At 37.2% G+C, this 20,232-nt stretch overlaps 1 protein-coding gene across 1 annotated transcript in view; it reads right to left on the bottom strand.

Moving 5' to 3' along the window:
• MAP3K5 (mitogen-activated protein kinase kinase kinase 5) overlaps nucleotides 1–20,232 on the bottom strand; it is a 311,649-nt gene that overhangs the window by 135,101 nt on the left and 156,316 nt on the right. Inside the window, exon 9 of the mRNA XM_006834631.1 lies at nucleotides 4,150–4,262. Coding sequence (XP_006834694.1) covers nucleotides 4,150–4,262 — 113 coding nt within the window. The remainder of the gene's footprint in view (nucleotides 1–4,149; nucleotides 4,263–20,232) is intronic.

Genomic DNA, 20,232 nt, shown 5'->3' with positions numbered 1-20,232 from the left:
TGTATCATGTGGATGTATAAATATATATATTTATAGTAAATTGTTGTTGTTGTTGTTAAGTGCCATGGAGTCAGGTCCAACCCCTAGCAACCCTGTATAGGGTTTCTGAGGAGCGGCTAGTGAGTCTGAACCGTCGACCTTATGGTCCAAACCAACATTGCAGTTTAGCACATTAACCCACAGCACCGCACCAGGACTCTTACAGTAAATATACATCTATACATATATTAAACCAGTTGCTGTCAAGTCAATTCCAACATACAGTAGCCCTACATGTGTCAGAGTTAAACAAGCTCCATAGGATTTTCAATCGCTGATTTTGTTTTAAAAGTAGATCACCAAGCCTTTTCCTCAAGGCATCTCTGGGTGAAACTGATCCAGCGATCTCCCAGTTAGCAGCAGAGCACAAAACCTGTTCCCCATCCAGGTGCACCAGGGACCTTATCCATAGGCATCTAGAAAGCCTAGAAGGAGACTTTCTCAGGGCAAGAGATGTACCCATCTTATGTATTGATACAGTTTGCCAAATTGCCCTCAAGGAATGCTACAAGTCTTTTAAATATGGAGTTAAGGAAACGCCTAATTTTTTAATATTTTAGAGTTCTGTCTCTTTGTCTCTCTATTCAAAGAAATACAGGAATAAACATTTTAGTACATAACATTTGTTCTACACTTAGGATGATTTCTATAGGGTAATCTCAGAAGTAGCTTTATACTTGGCTCAAGGTTATGAACATTTTTTTAAGGTTCTTGATTCAAAGAAGCAACGTGTTAAAGCACTATCTCTGATAGGCAATTATACCTGTCTACCAAGTCCTTCAAGTCCCTGGGGGTAAAATGGTTAATGCACTTGACAGATAACCAAAAAGCTAGTGGTTCAAGTCCTCCCAGAGGCACCTTTGAAGAAGGGCCTTTAGACCTCCTTTCACAAAAATTGGTCCTTGAAAATCCTATGGTGCACAGCTCTACTCTGACACACAGCATAGTCATCAGCTGGAGTTGGTTCAACAGCAACTAGTTAGTTTACCAAGTCCTTAACAGCTTCACATTTTTCTGTCTTTAGAAAAAGTTTGGCTGAATTTATAAAATAACAAATAACAAGTTGCTACTCTTTTAACTAGAGAGTTTTTGATTCAGTTGTCTATTGACTCATTGCTGAACCCATTTATATTTTGACAATGGTCTACTTAGAATTGGTTGACCTCTAAGCATTGAGTATTTTCCATAGTTTAGCTTCAAACACAGTTTCATCATCCTAAAGTAGTTACTAGATTCAAGACTGTTTTAAACAGAGAAAGTCAGGAAACAGAACTTAAACTGACATTTGCTGTGCAATACATATTTGAAACGTTAAATCTTGAATTCAAGAACAACACAAAAAGTTAGAGTTTATCGCCCTTTACAACAAGGAAAACAAAGTCCAGAAAGGTTTAACAATGTCAAGCACCATCAGCCTGTATATGGTAGAGATTAAATTGCTTTTTCTTTTTAACTTTCCACTATACAGTATTTCAAATATACATAAAAAGACAAAGACCACTACAATGAGTTACCATATACTCAAAAATTGTTAACCTTTTACCATTTTACGGCTGCTGAATGATTTAAAATGACAGACACCATGACATTTCACCTGGAAGCATAAAGGACATTCTCTTACATACGCTATTCCATTATTGCTGTTAGTGACTGCTGAGTTGGGCCCACTTAGCACTGCCCAATTCGGTGTCATCTCCGTGATCAGTTGTGGATCAGACTGTTGTTTTCTATAAAGTTTTAATTGGATGATGTTCAGAAGTAAGTCATTGGGCCCTTCTTTCTAGTTCATCTTAGTCTGAAAGATCTGCTGAAACTTGTTCGGCATCATAGCAATAAGCAATCCACTGCTGACAAGGAGTATAGACTGCCAGAAGTAAAAACAAGTCTGTTTTGGAAGAAGTACAGATAGAAAATCCTTAGAAACGAGGCTGGTGTAACTTCCTCTGTTGTACTTGGGACAAGTTGTCAGGAGGGATTAGTAACTGGAGAAGGACATCATGCTTGGTAAAGTGGAAGGTCAAAGAACAAGAGAAAGACCACCAAGGAGACGGATTGATACAGTAGCAATAACAGTGGCTCAAATTTGACAATTGTGAGGATAGTACAGGACCAGACAGTGTTTCCTTCTGTTGTGCATAGGGTTGCTATGAGTCGGAACCTACTTAATGGCACCTAACAACAACAACATTATCTAATATCTAGTCCTGATTCAAATTGCCTAATTGTTTCCACATTTCCTAGAGTTTTTATCTAAACCAAAATGGAGTCAAGAATCACTCATTGCTTTTGTTTTTGTGTCTCTGTTGTTGTTAAGTGCCTTCCCAGTCAGTAATGACTCATGGCGACCCCATGTACAACAACGCTTCTTCCAACATAGACCTGTTTGTTCTTTTAGCAGTCCATGGCACTTTTAATATTCTTCTCCAACACCATAACTCAAATGTGCCAATTCTTTTATGGTCTTCCTTAATCACTGTCCAACTTTCACATGCATATGAGGTTACTGAAAATACCATGACTTGAATCAGGTACACCTTAGTCCTTTAACTGACATCTTTGCTCTTCAACACTTCAAAGAGGTCTTGTGCAGCAGATTTTCCCAATGCAATGCGTCCTTTGATTTCCTGACTGCTGCTTCCATAAGTGTTGATTGTGGATCTGGGCAAAATGAAGTATTTGACAACCTCAATCTTTTCTCCATTTATATGGATGTGAAGATTTTTGTTTCCTTTACATTGTGGTGCAACCCACACTGAAGGCTGCGGTCTTGATCTTCATCAGTTAAGTATTTTAAGCCTGTTTGCTTTCAGCAAGGAAGGTTGTATCATCGGTAGATTGCAGGTTGTTAATGAGTCTTCCTTCAATACTGATGCCACGTTTTTCCTCATTAATCCAGCTTCTCAGATTTTATTTGTTCAGATTTATTATACAGATTAAATAAGTACGGTGAAAGAATACAACCCTAACACCCACCTAAATCTCCTTTCATTGAACCAATTCACCCACACAATTCTTTATGACACTGACATTCTGAAGAGACCAGAGGACTGTCTTGTACAGTCCTCACCCTCTGGATTTCTCTGATGGCTTCTATGTAGTGTTATATAACTTAAGTCTCTATACCTTGTGAGTTCTATTAATTGGGTGCTACAGGATTTCTGAGGCTGTAAATCTTTACGGGAGCAGAAAGCCTTCACCTTTTTCCTGCGGAACAGCTGGTAGTTTCGAACTGCTGACCATGAGATTAGCAGCCCGAAGAGTCATTCAAGACTAGAGCAATAAAAATTGATTTTAGACTGTGCAGTAAAGTTTTTACTAGTGTAGATTTTTAGAAGTTAACTTTAGATGCAAAATTTTATTATAACTCTTATTTTCTGAAAAGTACAAGTTGTAATTTATTTTTCCTGATTTCACTTAACAAATGAAAAAAGAGAATTTCAAATAGCATTTTGGACCTTGAATGTCACTGCAATTCAACAGTGAAAAATACTTTATCATTCTTTTACTCTGGACCTTAAAAAGGTCCTTACTACTCTGTTAAGGAGTCTTTTTGTGCAATGATTAAGTGCTTGGCGACAACAGAAAGGTTGGCAATTCACACCCACCCAGTGGTTCTGAAGGAGAAAAGACCTGGCGTCTACTTCTGTAAAGTTTATAGCGTAGAACACACTATGGGGCAACCTTTATATCTCATTGGGGTCACAACACATTGAAATCAACTCAAGAGCACCTACCAACAAACTCAATAAAACTTCATTTACCTTCAAAAAGTATTAGATATGGGTATTTTATAAACCTTTCCAAATAATGTAAAAAAAAAAAAAAAAAATTCTAGGATTTACTTTTCTATAAGGAAAAGGAATACCTTTACTATTGCTATGTTAAGTAGAGTAAAAATATTAACCAGGGTGCTTTTAGAAATTAGTAAAATATCTTAAACACTAAATTGCATCCTAATAATATCAGGTTTCTGCACCAAAGTATGAAATATTAAACAAGGAGATGTAATAAACTTTTTTTCTTCCCCAGTAAGTCAGATCTGGTTATTTTTCTTTGCACAAACTTGGGTTCCATGTCTGGATTTTCATGTAAATAACAAGCTATAATTACCAACTTTCCGGAGTTCAAAGGAAGATTCAAACTGGTGCCCAGCTGCCAAGAGGAGGACCGCATAATTAATTCCGGACTGCAGTGTTGGCTCAGATTCAAATGCCTTTTTGAACCTATAAAAAAACAAATGTACAAGTTTACTTTCTCAATCATGAAATCCTGGGTGTGCAAGAGCTTCTGTTTATATAAGTCCAACGCCTGGGTAAGTAAAAATATTCCACTGGCCTTCACCCCAGAATCTGGTGTGCTATTTAATTTAGGATTTAATGCTTAAGTAACTACATAGCGTCACCTCAGGCTCCATTGTACCCCCCACTAAATTCATCCTCACATGGCTTGTCCCAGACTTTGAAAAAATGCTATCCTCAGCAAAATATGTGACTGTGCACGTATGTGTGGTGGTGGTGGTTGTGTGCCAGAGTCGGTTCTGACTCTTAGTGGCCCTAAAATGAGATGCCTGCACTCTGAATTTTAGTGTAATTAGAAAACAACTTGAAATAAGCAATCAGAACTTTAGATACAAGTCTTTGCTATACGATGAAAAATTACTTTCAATTTCCAATTATATTATAAAGCAGAATATGGACTAAAATATATTCTCCATGTTGAGAAACTATGTATTCTCTTCCTTATATTGTAGAAGAATATTCAATGTGGGGGAAAAAACTTCTCTTTCCAAGCAGGATGTAGTAAGTAGCCTGCTAGGAAGCCAACACTCCTTTTACAATAACTAGGGGTGAAAGATATCTTTTCAAAACCTATTTTTATAGATGTTGGAGAGCTATAAAAGCATCATCTTAAAAGAAGTTTGTTTTTTAAATCCTTAAAATACACAAAACATTATGGAGTGTAAGCTAGGTAACTGTCTGAAAGGATCAGTTCCAAAAGAGTAGGACAGAAACATAAAAAACAAGGTCAATGACAGTAAGAAATTAAGATGACTAGGAATCGTGCATGTGCACACAAATTTTGGTTAGAATGCAATAAGGAACTTTTTTAAAATATGCATGCAATGGAGTATCAACCTTGGAAAACATTTCAACATTTGGAAAGAGTTTTCTGTTTGTACACCCACTGTATTTTCTAGATGATATTCCCTAGTACCTATGTTAGGGATTTGTTCATATACATCATTTAATTATGACAAAAAGTCCTTCGATATTATTTCATTTGAGAGCATGGAGAAGAACAAAATTAAAATAAATACCCTAGTGATTAAAAGAACCATCTGAGATAAACACATAATATAGTAAATCTTTATCAAAATACTAAAGAAAACATAAGGACTAAATATGTAACGAAGGTCTATGGGATTGCTCCTCAAAATTAATGATGTAGGGAAAAAATACTATAATTCTAAGGTAGAGCACTTCTACTTATATCTTTTTCTTTTTTTTTAGTTTTTTAATTGTGGATCGAGTGAAAGTATAGTTACATCTTAACTGTGAAAACAGAAAAAAAGCAGTAAAATTGATGTTTTACACATTAGTAGTACATAGTATACTGTGTTTCTAGATTTTTATTTGTACTTGAAATTTTTGTTGTTGTTGTTTAGAGCCATTGAGTCCGTTCCAATCGACAGCAGCCCTGTATAGGGTTTCTGAGGAGTGGCTGGTGAGCTTGAACTGCCAACCTTATGGTTCAAACTGACTTTGCAGTTATTATTGTTGTTATGTGCCGTGGAGTCAGTTCCGACTCATAGCGACCCTGTACAGGGTTTCCGAGGCTGTAAATCTTTATAGGAGCAGAAAGCCTCATCTTTCTCCCATGGTAGTTTCGAACTGCTGACCTATTCGTAACCATTAACCCATAATGTCACACTTGAAATATTCTATAATTTAAAGCAGTTTGAACATCAACAGAAAAGAAAAAGTGCGTATTTTTCGGAATATTGAGGGCCATATTTCCTTTTGAAGGGTAATAATTTTAAGTGGGAACAATATCTCTGAATTAAAACAAAAATTAAAAATCCAGTAAGTATTCAACTTAATTTGTTAGCTCATATAATTATGTGTCTCTGTTGGTAATTTAAAAAATCTTTATTTCTCTAGATATTCAGGGTATTCATGTGTTTCCAACTCTAAAATAGAAAATGTACTCAGAATGTCGACATTCAAAGCCAGCCATATCACTCAAAGAAAGGATTAATAATTCTCAGATGTTGTTAAGTCTCATAGAGTCGGATCCGACTCATAGCGACACAGTATAAGAGTTCCTATGAGAGACTGGTGAACTTGGAATGCCAAGCCTGCAGTTCAAACTGACTTTGCAGTTCAGCGCATTAATCCATAGTGCCACACCACAACTCCAGGCTTAGATAGGCTCAGATAAACCTCAAAGACTTTGTCAGAGGCAAGTAGAGGGTTCCAACCAAACAGAGTTTAAACAAAAAGAGACAACATATATATTTTCCTTTCTATCTATCACAAAGGGTCATTAATCTCAAGATGTACAGTATTTTTCAACAAGTAAATTCTTTTATTTTCCCTGAAACCAAAGAACAGGGATCATCTCTCTTAAAGATACAAAAAGAAATATACAAGTACATAAGACATGTCCCAGTCAGTAAATATATATTGGCTTAGTACTTCCTATGTGCCACAATCAAACCAAGTAAAACGATGGGGTTTTTTATTCATCTGTTTTTCTGTTATCATAAGCAATATATATGTCTGTAAATTGAACCAAAGTATTGTTGGTTCTGCTATTGGTAAGTGCTGTCAAGTAGGTTCTGACCCACAGTGACCCTGTATAATGTTTCATAGGAACAGCTGCTGAGTTGGAACAACCAACCTTGTGGTCCAAACCAGCCTTGTGGTGGAGTGCTTATACTACAGCACCACACCAGGACTCCATCCAACCAAAATCTGTTGTTGTTAGGTGCCATCGAGTCGATACCGACTCACAGCGACCCTATGTACAACATAACAAAAAACTGCTGGTCCTGGGCCAACTTCACAATTGTTGCCACGCTTCACCCCACTGATACTGCCACTTTGCCAATCCATCTCGCTGGGGTCTTCCTCTTTTTCTCTGACCTTCCATTTTACCGAACATGCTATCTTTCTCTAGCAACTGGTCCCTGACAATATGTCTGAAGTATGAGAGACGAAGTTTGGCCATCCTGGCCTCCAAGGAACTCTGTGGCAACACAGATCTGGTTGTTCTTTTGGCAGCCGACAGCACTCTCAATATTCTTCTCCAACACCACAACTCAAAAGCATCAATTCTTCTATAGTCTTCCTTACTCACTGTCCAGCTTTTGCATGCATATGAGGTTATTGAAAATACTTTAGCCCGAGTCCGACACACCTTAGTCTTGAAGCTGACATCTTTGCTCTTCAACACTTTAAAAAGGTCTTGTTCAGCAGTTTTGCCTAATGCAGTACGTCATCTGATTTCTTGACTGCTGCTTCCATGAGTGTTGACAGTTGATCCAAGAAGAATGAAGTCCTTGACAACTTCAATCGTTTCTCCGTTACTAAGACTGTTGTTTATTGGTCCAGCGGTGAGGATTTTTGTTTTCTTTACATTGAGATACATTCCATACTGAAGGCTGTGCTCTTTGATCTCCATCAGTAAATATTTTATGTCTTCTTCTCTTTCAGCAAGCAAGTTTGTATCATCTACATATCACAGGTTGTTAATGACTCTTCCTCCAATTCTGATGTCACGTTTTCTTCATATAACCTAGCTTCTCGGATTATTTGCTTAGCATACAGGTTGAATAAATATGGTGAAAGAATATGATCCTATTGCACACCTTGCTTAATTTTAAACCATTCAGTGTTCCCATGTTCTGTTCGAACAACTGCTTCTTGTTGATATACATTTTCCTCATGAACACAATTAAGTGTTCCAGAATACTCATACTTCACTATGTTGTCCATAGTTTGTCATGATCCACACAATTGAAACCCTTTGTGTAGTCAATAAAGCAGGGCTAAATATCTTTCTGGTATTCTCTGCTTTCAGCCAAATTCCATCAGACATTAGCAACGATATCCCTTGTTCCCCATCCTCTTCTGAATCTGGCTTGAACCTCTGGAAGTTCTCTGTCAGTGTTTGCTTGCAGCTGTTTCTGTATTATGTTTAGCAAAACTTTACTCGCTTGAGATGTCAAAGAGATTGTCTGATGATTTCCACATTCCGCTGGGTCACCTCTCTTCGGAATGGGCACAAATATGGATCTTCTTCCAATCCAACTGACACCACACATCTGTCAGTTTGTCGTACTGTGGTGGCTTGTGGGTTGCTGTGATTCTGGAAGCTATGCCACGGGTATTTTAAATACCAACAGGGTCACCCATGTGGACAGGTTTCAGATGAGGTTCCAGACGAAGACAGACTAGCAAGAAGGAGTGATGAACTACTTCCGAATATTTAGTCACTGAAAACCTTATGAATAGCAGAGAAACCAAAACATAGGCACAATAAAAATAATTTATATTTTTTCTAATGTGTATATCACTCCACGACAGTAAAATGGGTACTAAGGAAAAATCCTATTAATAGTCTCTGGAAATCAAAATACTATGTATCTTTATTACAGAATAAAGAAAAATCTGCCCTATACAGGGGTCTCAGAAAGATCATGGAAAAGTGGAATGAAAAGACAGTGCAATTTTCCCATAAATTTTTGAAGCCACTTCATACATATCATTAAAAAATGGGGGCTTCAAAAAGTTAGTGGAAAGATTTCATTATCTTTTAGTTCCATTTTTTCCATGAACCTTTCCACCACTTCTCTGTCAGTTTGTCACACTATGGTGGCTTGTATGCTGCTGTAATTCTGGAAGCTATGCCATGGGTATTTTAAACACCAGTAGTGTCACCCATAATGGACAGGTTTCAGCTGAGCTTCCAGACGAAGACAGACTAGGTAGAATGAAAGGCAGAATACGTCTGAATATTTAGTCACAGAAAACCTTATGAATAACAGTGGAACACTATCATTGAATATCGAATATTGAATACTGAAACATGATAAAAAGCACCAGAATATTGTCAGCTATAGTGCCAGAAGATAGAGCCTCACATGTTAGTAAGCAATCAAAATATGACTAGGGAAGAGCTGCCTCCTTAAAGTAGAGTTGCCTATGATGATGTGAATGGAATAAGGCCCTCGGGACCATAACTGTTAATGGGGCACAACTCTAAATGAAGAGAAACAACTGTAAACATCCATTAATAATTGGAACATGTAATGTATGAAATATGAATGTAGGAAAATTGAAAATTGTGACAAATGAAATGCAATACATCAGCATCGATATCCTAGGCATTAGTGAGCTAAAATGGACTAGTATTGGCCATTTAGGATCTGATAATCACATGATTTATTATGCCAGAAATGACAAATTAAAGAGGAATGACATCATATGCAAAATAAAAAAGAACATATCAAGATCTGTCCTGAAGTACAACACTGCCTATAGGAAAATATCCATACACCTACACGGAAGATCAGTTAATATGACTTATTATTCAAAGTTATGTACCAACCACGAAAACCAGTGATGAAGAAACTGAAAAATTCTATCTAATATGCAATCAAGATGTATTGATATTACTGGAGATTGGAATTCAAAGGTTGCAAACAAACAAGAAGGATCAGTAGTTGGAAAATATGACCTTAGTGATTGAAATGATGTAGCAGACTGCACAATACAATTTTGCAAGACCAATGGCTTTTTCATTGCAAATACCTTTTTAAACAACATAAAAGATGACGATACACATAGACCTCACCAGTGGAATACACAGAAATCAAATTGACTACATCTGTGGAAAGACACGGTAGAAAAGCTCCATTATCTTCAGCCAAAACAGGTCTGGGGTAGACTGTGGAACAGATCATTAATTGCTTATATGCAAGTTCAGGCTGAAGCTGAAGAAAATTAAAACAAGTCCACGAGAGTCAAAATATAACCTTGAACATATCCTACTTGAATTTAGAGATCACCTGAAGAACAGATCTGATGCATCAGACACTAAAACTGAAGACCAGAAGAGTTGTGGGATGAAATCAAGAACATCATACAGGAAGAAAGCAAAATGTCATTAAGAAGTCAAGAATGAAGGAAAATACAAAAATGGATGTCAGAAGAGACACTGAAACTTGCTCTCCAGCACAGAGATGCTAAAGCAAATGGAAGAAATGAGGACGTTCAAAGGGCAGTTTAAGATGATAAAGTCAAATATAAGGAACCATGCAAAGACCTGGAATTAGAAAACGAAAAGGGAAGCACACACTCAGCAATTCTTAAGCTGAAGGGAATTTAAGAAAAAAATTCAAGCCTCGAACTGCAATACTGAAAGATTCCATGGGCAAAATATTGAATGATGCAGAAAGCATCAAAAGAAGATGGCAGGAATACAAAGTCACTGTACAAAAAAAGAAATGGTTGATAGTCAAACATTTCAAGAGGTAGCATATACTCAAGAGCCAATGATACTGAAGGAAGAAGTTCAAGGTGTTTTGAAGGCATTGGCAAAGAACAAGGCACCAGGAATTGATGGAACAGAATTTGTAATCTTTCAACAAACTGAGGCAGTGCTAGAGGCACTCACTCATCTATGACAAAAAATTTGGAAGACAACTACCTGGTTTACAAACTGGAACCTATTCCAAAGTTAGGTAACCCAATAGAATGCAGAAATCATAAGAAAATATCATTAATAGTGTATGCAAGTAATTTTGTTAAATACAAAAATGGCTGCAACCATACATTGACAGAGAACTTCTAGAGGTTCAAGCCAGATTCAGAAGAGAACGTGGAATGAGGGATATCATTGCTGACATCAGATGAATCTTGGCTGAAAGCAGAGGATACCAGAAAGATGCCTGTACTTTATTGACTACACAAAAGCTTTAGATTTGTGTGGTTCATGGCAAGTTATGACAACATTGCAGAGAATGACTATTCCGGAACACTTAATTACGTTCATGAGGAACCTCTACATAGAGCAAGAGGCAGTTGTTTGAACAGAAAGAAGGAACACTGTATGATTTAAAATTTGAAAAGGTATGCATTAAGGTTGCAGTCTTTCACCATACTTATTCAGTATGTATGCTGAGCCAATAAAATTCGAGAAGCTGGACTATATGAAGAAAAACGTGGCATCAGGATTGGAGGAAGACTTCTTAACAACCTGTGATATGCAGATGATACAACCTTGCTTGCTGAAAGTGAAGAGGACTTAAAACTTTTTTTTTTTTTGGGGGGGGGACTTCCAAGAAACACATATTTATTTAAGGATGCCAACACAAGCATTTAGATATGACAAGACCTAATCACTTAGTAAATAAATACTCATTATCAGAAGATCAAAATTAGCATTCACTTCATGATTATGCATATTGGAAGACAGAGACACAAAGATACTAGTGTTCCATTCAGGGATGTCAGGGAGAAGTAACGCGACCACATAAGCTGTTTATACATGATTCCTAACAGACTAATGCATAAGATTAAGTATACTGTTTACCAGCATAATTCATGTAAAAAATAATGATGATAAGCTTTGATGTTAAAGGGAAATAAACGTAGGAAATGAACCCAAGTGATCTGCTTCCTTTCCTCTGCATTGTGTAACCAGCAAGCCAAATTCTTACTCTGAGACAGTTTTACATATGGGCCTCTCATGTTCCCAGCAGGCATTTCTTGCACTACTGTCCACCAAAATGGTTTAAGTTTAATTATATAGATGCATAGCTCTCTGCAGTAACCTTACTATTGTTCTCACTGTAATCTACCACATTACTAATGCCAGGTTTTTCCTATTAGCTTTTTTTTTTTTTAAGAGATGGATAACTACATTTTATGTTAATCTTTGTGTTCTTTTTTATTATTATTATTGTGAATTACATGATAGTTTACATGAGAGAACTTTAGTTTTACATTCATTCCATCGTATATTGTTTCATTGCCATGGTTCCAATCCCCTCCACGCATCATCAACCAACCAAAGGGTATACCCTACAAACCCGCCCCCTACACTGTTTATAAGATAGTACAGATTTATGGAAACACTGAAAAAAAAATCTTGAAATAAAACTCCAGCGAGTTGAGAGTCCTTGCACATTGCTACTAGCTTCCATAGTGGAATTTGTTGATTTGGGGTATACAATTAAGACACTAGACCGTGTCAGCAACAATGGCTTCAAGTGTAGTAATGATCGTGAGGTAGGTGCAGGATCGGGCAGTATTTCATTCTATTGTGCATAAACTTGCTACTAGTTGGTACCTACTTGATGGCACCTAACAACAACAATAACAACAATTAGATGCGTGCTTGCGATATACTGAGATATTTAGCTTGATTTGAAATTCTACAAAAGAGAGAGAGAGAAACTAGTATATTTCTTGATAGTTACATGAGTTGGCCTGATAAAATAAAACTAGAGGAGTCCAAGCCTGTAGAAGTATAATAAATAAAACAGAAAAAAAGATAAACAAAATGGATGAAAAGATAAACAATTTAAACTGAGAGTTGGAATCTAAAAAAAGTGGTAATCAAGTAATCTAGAACTAAGAATATGTGAAATTAAAACCTCACTAGCAACATACTAGACATAGCAGAAGACAGGTTTGGCGAGTTCAAAAACAGATGAAAAGAAAGTATCCTAATTGAAGTAAAAGGAGAAGAATGGGGGGGAAATGACAACCTCATACACCCATACCAGAACACTCATGATATGTAGGCATAATGCAATGATCTAATATCTATATTATCACTGTAGTTTTAGAAAGAGAAAATAGAGCACAAGAAACATTTGAAGACAATAATGGTCAAAAATGTTCTAAAGTTGATGGAAATCATCAATCTTCAGTTTCAGGAGCAGGATAATATAAAATAATTACAAACCTCAAGCAAAATAAAATAAAATAAAATAATCACAATCTAAATGCAGAAAGCAAAGAGAGAAACATCTTAAAATCAGCCCGAGAAAAACAATAGTTTACCTTCAAAGGAGCAATAAAACTGAGAGTTTACTTTGAACACAAACTAATTTGAAACACAAACTAAGGAAACCAGAGACACTGGAATGACATCTTTACAGGGAAGAAAGAAGAAAGGTGAGGGTAGGGAGGGAGCTAAAGGAAAATGGTCCCACTGGAAGCATCAACAACAGAAGGAAAGAGCATCAGAAGGTAAATACATGAATTTTGTTGCTGAGAATTTTCAAGTCTGTTCTAACTCATAGCAACCCCGTATAAGGTTTCCGAGGAATGGTTGTTGGGTTTGAACCATGGACCTTGCAATTAGCACTCCAGTGCTTATCCTACAGTGCCACATCAAGACTCCAAATATGTGACGTTGTTGTTAAGTGCCATTGAGTCAGTTCCAACCCATAGCAACCATGTTTAGGGTTTCCGAGGCTGTAAATCTTTACGGGAGCAGAAAGCCTCATCTTTCTCCCACGGAACAGCTGGTAGTTTCGAACTGCTGACCTTAAGGTTAGCAACCCGATTCAAAACCATTACATTACCAGAGCTCCTTAAATATGTGACTAGATAAAGCAAAATAAAATCCTACTTAAAAGCTATTGAATATTTAAACTGCTAATATTTCTTTCTTTTTTCAGGACAGGGTAAAGTAAAAATGTAATTAAGGTAGACTGTAAAGGTTAAAGATGCAGATAGTAATCTCTAGAGTACTTCTAAGCAAATAATACAAATATATTACTTCAGAGCCAATATAAGATAAAACAGATTAACAAAAATGCTATATTAATAAGAATGAGACAGGATGGCGAAAACAAAGGAACAAAGAGCCTCTGAGAGAAATAGAAAACAAATAGCACGACGGTAGACATAACCCCAACTATCAGTTCCCACATGAAATGTAAATGACCGATTTTGCAACAATAAGACTGAACTTTATGTGCTTAGGAGTCCTGGTGTGGCACTGTGGGATAATGCATTAGATTACAAGGTCAGTTTGAACTGCACAATCCAGGGTTCAAACTGATCAGCTGCTCTATAGAAACCCCATACAGGGTCGCTATAAGACAGAACTGACTCAGTGGCACTTAACAACAACAACATATGTGCTTAAGGTGCCCTGGTGGTAGAGTGGGTTATGTGTTGGGCTGCTAACCATAAGGTCAGCAGTTTGAATCCACCAGCTGCTCCTCAGTAACTACTTGATGGCACACCACCACTAAGTATGCTTACAAGTGACACACTTGAAATATAAGGATACAGACAGGATGGAAGTGAACAAATGCATGAATCTAGAGCACACAAACACTAATCAAAAGAGATCTGTTGTCACTTTACTGACCTTAAGACAAAAGTATTAGAGGAGATAGCAAATGTCATTTCATAATGTTAAAGGGGTAAAAGCAAACTGAGAATTTTATCATCTTAAATATAATATTTTTAAATATAATTAAATATACTATTTATAATCTTAAATATACTTGCTAACCTGGCTTCAATACATATAGAGAGAACAAAAAATGGACAGAACTAAAAGATAGTTAAATCTATAATCAGAGCTGGAGATTTTGAAACATTTCTCTCAGTAATGATAAAACAGACCGATAAAAATAACACTGAGAATATGGAAGATTTAAACAACATGATCAACCAAGTTGACCTGACTGATTTCATCTAGAACACTACCCCAATAATGTTGGACCACAAAGCACTTCTTGACAAATTTCAAGGGACTAAAATAATACCGTTTACTATCTCACCACAAACAGAATTAAACAATCAACAGAGAATAATGAAGAAAGATAACTAGAAAAATCCCAAATGTCTGAATATTGAGCTGCCCACTTCCTTAAAACCTGCACGGGTCAGAGAAGAAATCACATTGGGAATTAAAAAGCATTTGACCGGAACTGGAGCAATATTTAAAGTTTAATATATCAAAAGTTTGTGGTATATAAAATAAAGTATCTTTAAATGTATATTTTAGAAAAGAAGTAAAGTTGATAAATCAATGTTCCAAGCATCCGTCTAGAAAAATAGCATATTAATCCCAAACAAAATAGAAGAAAGGAGATAATAAGATATTAAAAATAATAGAAATCAATGAACTAGAAAGCAGATGTACAATGGAGAAAATCAACAGTGCCAAAGGCTTGTTCTTTGAAAAGGTTACTGAAAATGATAAACCCATACTTAGACTGCTTACCAAAAAGAGAAGCAGAGGGAGAGGGAAGATAGGGGGAAGAAAGGAGAATGTTTGACATATTGCATGTGATCACTACATACATACTTGCTGAATGAAGAAAGTATACAGTTTTTTCGTACCAAAAGCCAGGCAGAGAGAAGAGACAAAAATAGTAGCTCATAACCCCCCAGGCTCATCTTTTTTCGGAAGAGTGACTGGTGGGTTTGAATAGTCAGTCTTGTGGTTAGTAATCCAGGGCTTAACCACCTATGCAACCAGATTTCTTAAAAGTACATGTGGATGTTAAAATAACGAAACTATTCTTGGTCCATTTTAGCACAAGGTGATGCATCAGTTCATTTAAGGGTAAGTTGTGCTGCAGTAGAAAACAACTCACAAATCCCAATGGCTTGCAACTCTTGTTGCTAAATTTTTGGGTGGGTTGGCTCAGCACTACTGCACTCATTCTAAAGGAGCAGGCTTCTCTGAGAAATGACCAAGGAAAAAGTACACATGATACAATTACAAAAAGGTTCCAAGCTTACAGTCCAAACTTTTGTTCAGATACACCTCCAATCTTGGTGCTATGTAGTACGGACATCTTCCTACAGAGGGAGGTTAAAGGAGCCTGATAATACAACAGCTAAGCACTCAACGACTAACTGAAAGGTTGAAGGTTTGAATTCCTCCAGTAGCTCACAAGAGAAAGACTTAGTGAACTGCTCCTGTAAAAAATCAGACCCAGGGAGACTCTGTGGGGGTAGTTCTACTGTATCAAATGGGGTCTCTATGAATCCAAATTGACTTGATGGCACTTACCAGCAACAACTGACATATTGAATTAGGCAAATCTGCTGCACAAGACCTTTTAAAGTGTTGAAGAGCAAAGATGTCAGTTTGAGGACTAAGGTGCATCTTACCCAAACCATGGTATTTTCAATAATCTTATATGCATATGAAACTTGAACAATGGATAAGGAAGACCATAGAAGAACTGATGCATTTAAGTTATGGTGTTAGAAGATAGTATTGAAAGTACCATGGACTACCAAAAGAACAAACAAATCTGTGCTGGAAGAAGTACAGCCAGAGTGCTCCTTGGAAGCCAGGATGGCCAGACTTTGTCTCTCATACTTCAGACACATTATCAGGAGGGACATGTCATTGGAGAAGGATATCATGTTTGATAAAGTGAAGGGTCCGAGAAAAAGAGGAAGGCCCCCAACAAGATGGACTGGCACAGTGATGGCAGTGATGGGCTCAGGCTTAGCAATGATTCTGAGGTTGGCCCAGGACTGGGTAGTGTTTCGTTCTGTCGTGCATGGCGTTGCTATGAGTCCGAACCACCTCAATGGCACCTAACAACAACAACAGGAGTCCTGGTGTGGTGCTGCAGGATAATGCACTGGAACGCAAGGTCAGTTTGAGCTGTAAGGTCAGAGGTTCAACCCCACTAATTGGAAACCCTGTACAGGGTCGCTATGAGTTGGAACCAACTCAACAGCACTTAAAAAAAAAACCAATAGGGAGGTCATTATGTCACCAGTGGCTTGGATATTAACAGAAAGGCTGACTACTTGAACCCACCAGCTGTTCCATGGGAGAAAAGACCCATCAATCTGCTTCCATGTACATTGTTGTTGCTGCTGTGAAGTGCCATTAAATTGGTTCCCACCCAGTAGCAACCCTGCATAGGATTTCCAAGGAGTGGCTGGTAAATTTGAACTGCTTACCTGTGGTTAGCAGTCCAGTGCTTATCCTACAGTGCCACAGCAAACTCTATGGAGCACTTCTATCCTGTCCTATATAGTTGCTATGAGTCCAAATTGATTTGACGGAAAACACCAACCAACCAACATGGAGAGATTACCTTGTGATGCTATTCACAAGTAGGTGATTTTAACATTTTATTTTCTCACAGTTTGTTGTTATTGTTGTGTGCCATCTGTTTGTTCTCATGGCAATCCATAATGCTTTCAATATTCTTCGCTAAAACCATAATTCAAACGCACCAATTCCTTTCCCATCCTCCTTATTCACTGTTCAGCTTTCACAGTCAAATAAGTGAATGAAAATACCATGGCTTGGGTCAGGTGCACCTACGTCATCAAAGTGACATTTTGTTCCTTAACACTTTGAAGAGGTCTTGTGCAGCAGATCTGCCTAAAGCAGTAAGATGTCTGATTTCTTGACTGCTGATTCCATGCTTGTTGATGGTGGATCCAAGCAAAATAAAGTCATTGACAACTTTAATCATTTATCTGTTTATTATGATGTTATTTATTAGTCATTTTGTGAGGATTTTCATTTTCTTCTGACAATCCATATTATATTCAGTATTCTTCTCCAACACTATAATTCAAATGCATCAATTCTTTTCAAGTATTATCCATTGTCCAGCTTTCATAAGCGTATGAGGTGATTGAAAATACCATGGCTTGAGTTGAGCACACCTTAGTCCTTAAAGTGACATCTTTGCTCTTTAACACTTTCTAGAGGTCTTCTGCTTCATGTTTGCCTAATGTAATATGTCATTTGATACCTTGACTGCCGTGTGCATGAGTGTTGATCCAAGTAAAATGAGACCCTTGACAACTTCAATCTGTCTCCAGATTCATCAAGATATTGTTTATTGGTCCAGTTGTGAGAATTCTTATTTTCTTTACATTGAGAGGTAACTCATACTGAGGGCTGTAGTCTTCGGATTACGGTGCTGGAGAATACTAAATATACCACGAGCTGCCAAAAATGAACAAATCTGTCTTGGAAGAAGTACATTCAAAATGTTCCTTAGAAGTGAGGATGGTGAGACTTTGTCTCACATACTTTGGACCTGCTATCAGGAGGCACCAGTCTCTGGAGAAGGATATGATGTATGTTAAATAGAGGGTCGGTGAAAAAGAGGAAGATCCTCAATGAGATTAACTAATGTACTAGCTACAACCATGAACTCACACATCCCAATGATTGTGAGGCTGGTACAGGAACCAGATAAGTTTTGTTCTGTCTCATAGGATTGCTATGCATTGGAGCATACTTGACAACAACTAAGCATAAGACCTTCAGCCATAATATTTCTAATTTCCACAACTCTTTAAAGTAAATGAAATTCTCTCAAGTTTATCAATAAGGAAAACTGAAGCACAGGAGTACTAAGTCATACAGCTTAGAAGTGGCTGAGCTAGAACATCACTCCATTCTGCTGGATTACAAAACTAGAGACCTCTCCGCTGTGTCACTCTATGTACCCGGTAATCTGTGTTTAAAATGCTTTTTAGTCCTTTTTTTATTTGTTTTTGAGTGAAAATGGAATGGGAAGAAACAGAAAAAAAAAAAAAAATCACACTGAGAAAGAAAAGCAGAGAGAAACAACTTAAGAATGAAGTTTATAGTCTATATAAAACAGAATGGCATTTTTCATAAAATATATGTGATCCATCTCATTAGACTAGATGCTGATATTTCAAGCAGCATTTTGGTAATACTCATGAAATTAACTCATAATGTACCAAGGGAGTTGTATGTCTTAAAACATCACAGTTTAAATAGCAAGAAAATCAATGAATATAAAAAATATGCCAGTCTTCACATTGTTGTTAAGTGCCGTCAAGTCAGCTCCAACTCTTAACCACCCTGTATAGAGTTTTCAGGGAGTGGCTGGTAGGTCTGAGGTCTGAACGGCCAACCTAGTGATTAGCAGTCCAGTGTTTGTCCTACAGTGCCATTGCAGGGCTCCAAGCCTTCACAATAGGAAGTCTGTAAGCGATGATTGTTGTTATTAAGTGCCATCAAGTCAGTTCTGACTCACAGTGACCCTGTATAGGGTGTCTGAGGGACAACTGGTGTGTCTGAACTGATGAACTTGCAGCTCAAACTGCCATTGCAGTCCAGCGCATTATCATGCAATGAATGCTACACCAGGACTCCAAAGATTAGCAGTGAAAATTTTATCTATAAATATAGAGCAACAAAAATAATATTCAGCAAAGAATTAGTATTCATGTCTTAAGAGAATTCTATATTTGAGTAAAAGTATGGAGTTATTTCCACTACTATTTATTTTTTGTTTTAGTACTAAATGTCTGTTGGAGGGGGTAAATAATTTGTATTTTTTAATTCACCATTACATTTAAAAGATGCAAGTTTTTCAAACTTTCAAAACAGCAGTTTTCTTGTCCCAAAACTGTCCTACTATTTACACTGTATTTGTCACCTGATTGCGGACTAACTCTAAAAGGAGTGTCTTTGATTATAAAGTGAGCAACGAAGTCTTCGTAATAAGGACTTTATTTTTTGCATCTACATTGATTTCTTCTATCAAGAATAAAGGAAATGGTTGTATGATTGGAAAAAGAGCCCATACTCTGCTACATTGATGAAAAAAAAAAAAAAAGCCATAAAAGATGAATCTGAGGAGCGAGCAAAAGCTATTATTGTAGAATTTGCACAGCAGGGTTCGAGTGCGACTTTGTTTTATAAAATACAGACCTATATTTATGAAAATAAAGACCCTCAAACTTTTGTGTCATTGATGCCCACCTCTACACATACTGGTAATGGGATGGGAAGTCTGATACACCTTCTTGTAGAGTTAACCCAGACAATGTAGAACAAGAAACTTGCACACTGTGAAGGACTGAGGGCACAGGTGATGGAGGTGAGAAGCTCTGAATGAGCACCACTATAGATGTGATACTGATCAATAGGCATTGGAAGGACGGGGACACGATCATTGTTCCTGGAGTAGAAGGGCACATTGTAACTCAGATTCGAGGCCTCCTGCTACTTCCTCCTATGAAGGAATTACGAGTGAAGAACCAATATGAAAAGCATAAAGAAGTAGAAGCAGCTCAGGGGTTAAAGATTCTTGGGAAAGACCTGGAGAAAACATTGGCTAGTTTACCTCTCCTGGAGGCTTATAAAGAAGATGAAGACCCTGTTCTTAAG

The sequence above is a fragment of the Chrysochloris asiatica genome, unplaced genomic scaffold (assembly GCF_000296735.1).
Source record: "Chrysochloris asiatica unplaced genomic scaffold, ChrAsi1.0 scaffold00013, whole genome shotgun sequence".
Lineage (NCBI taxonomy): Eukaryota > Metazoa > Chordata > Mammalia > Afrosoricida > Chrysochloridae > Chrysochloris > Chrysochloris asiatica.
Note: the sequence above shows the minus strand (reverse complement) of the source record. Positions and strands in the feature narration are given on the sequence as shown.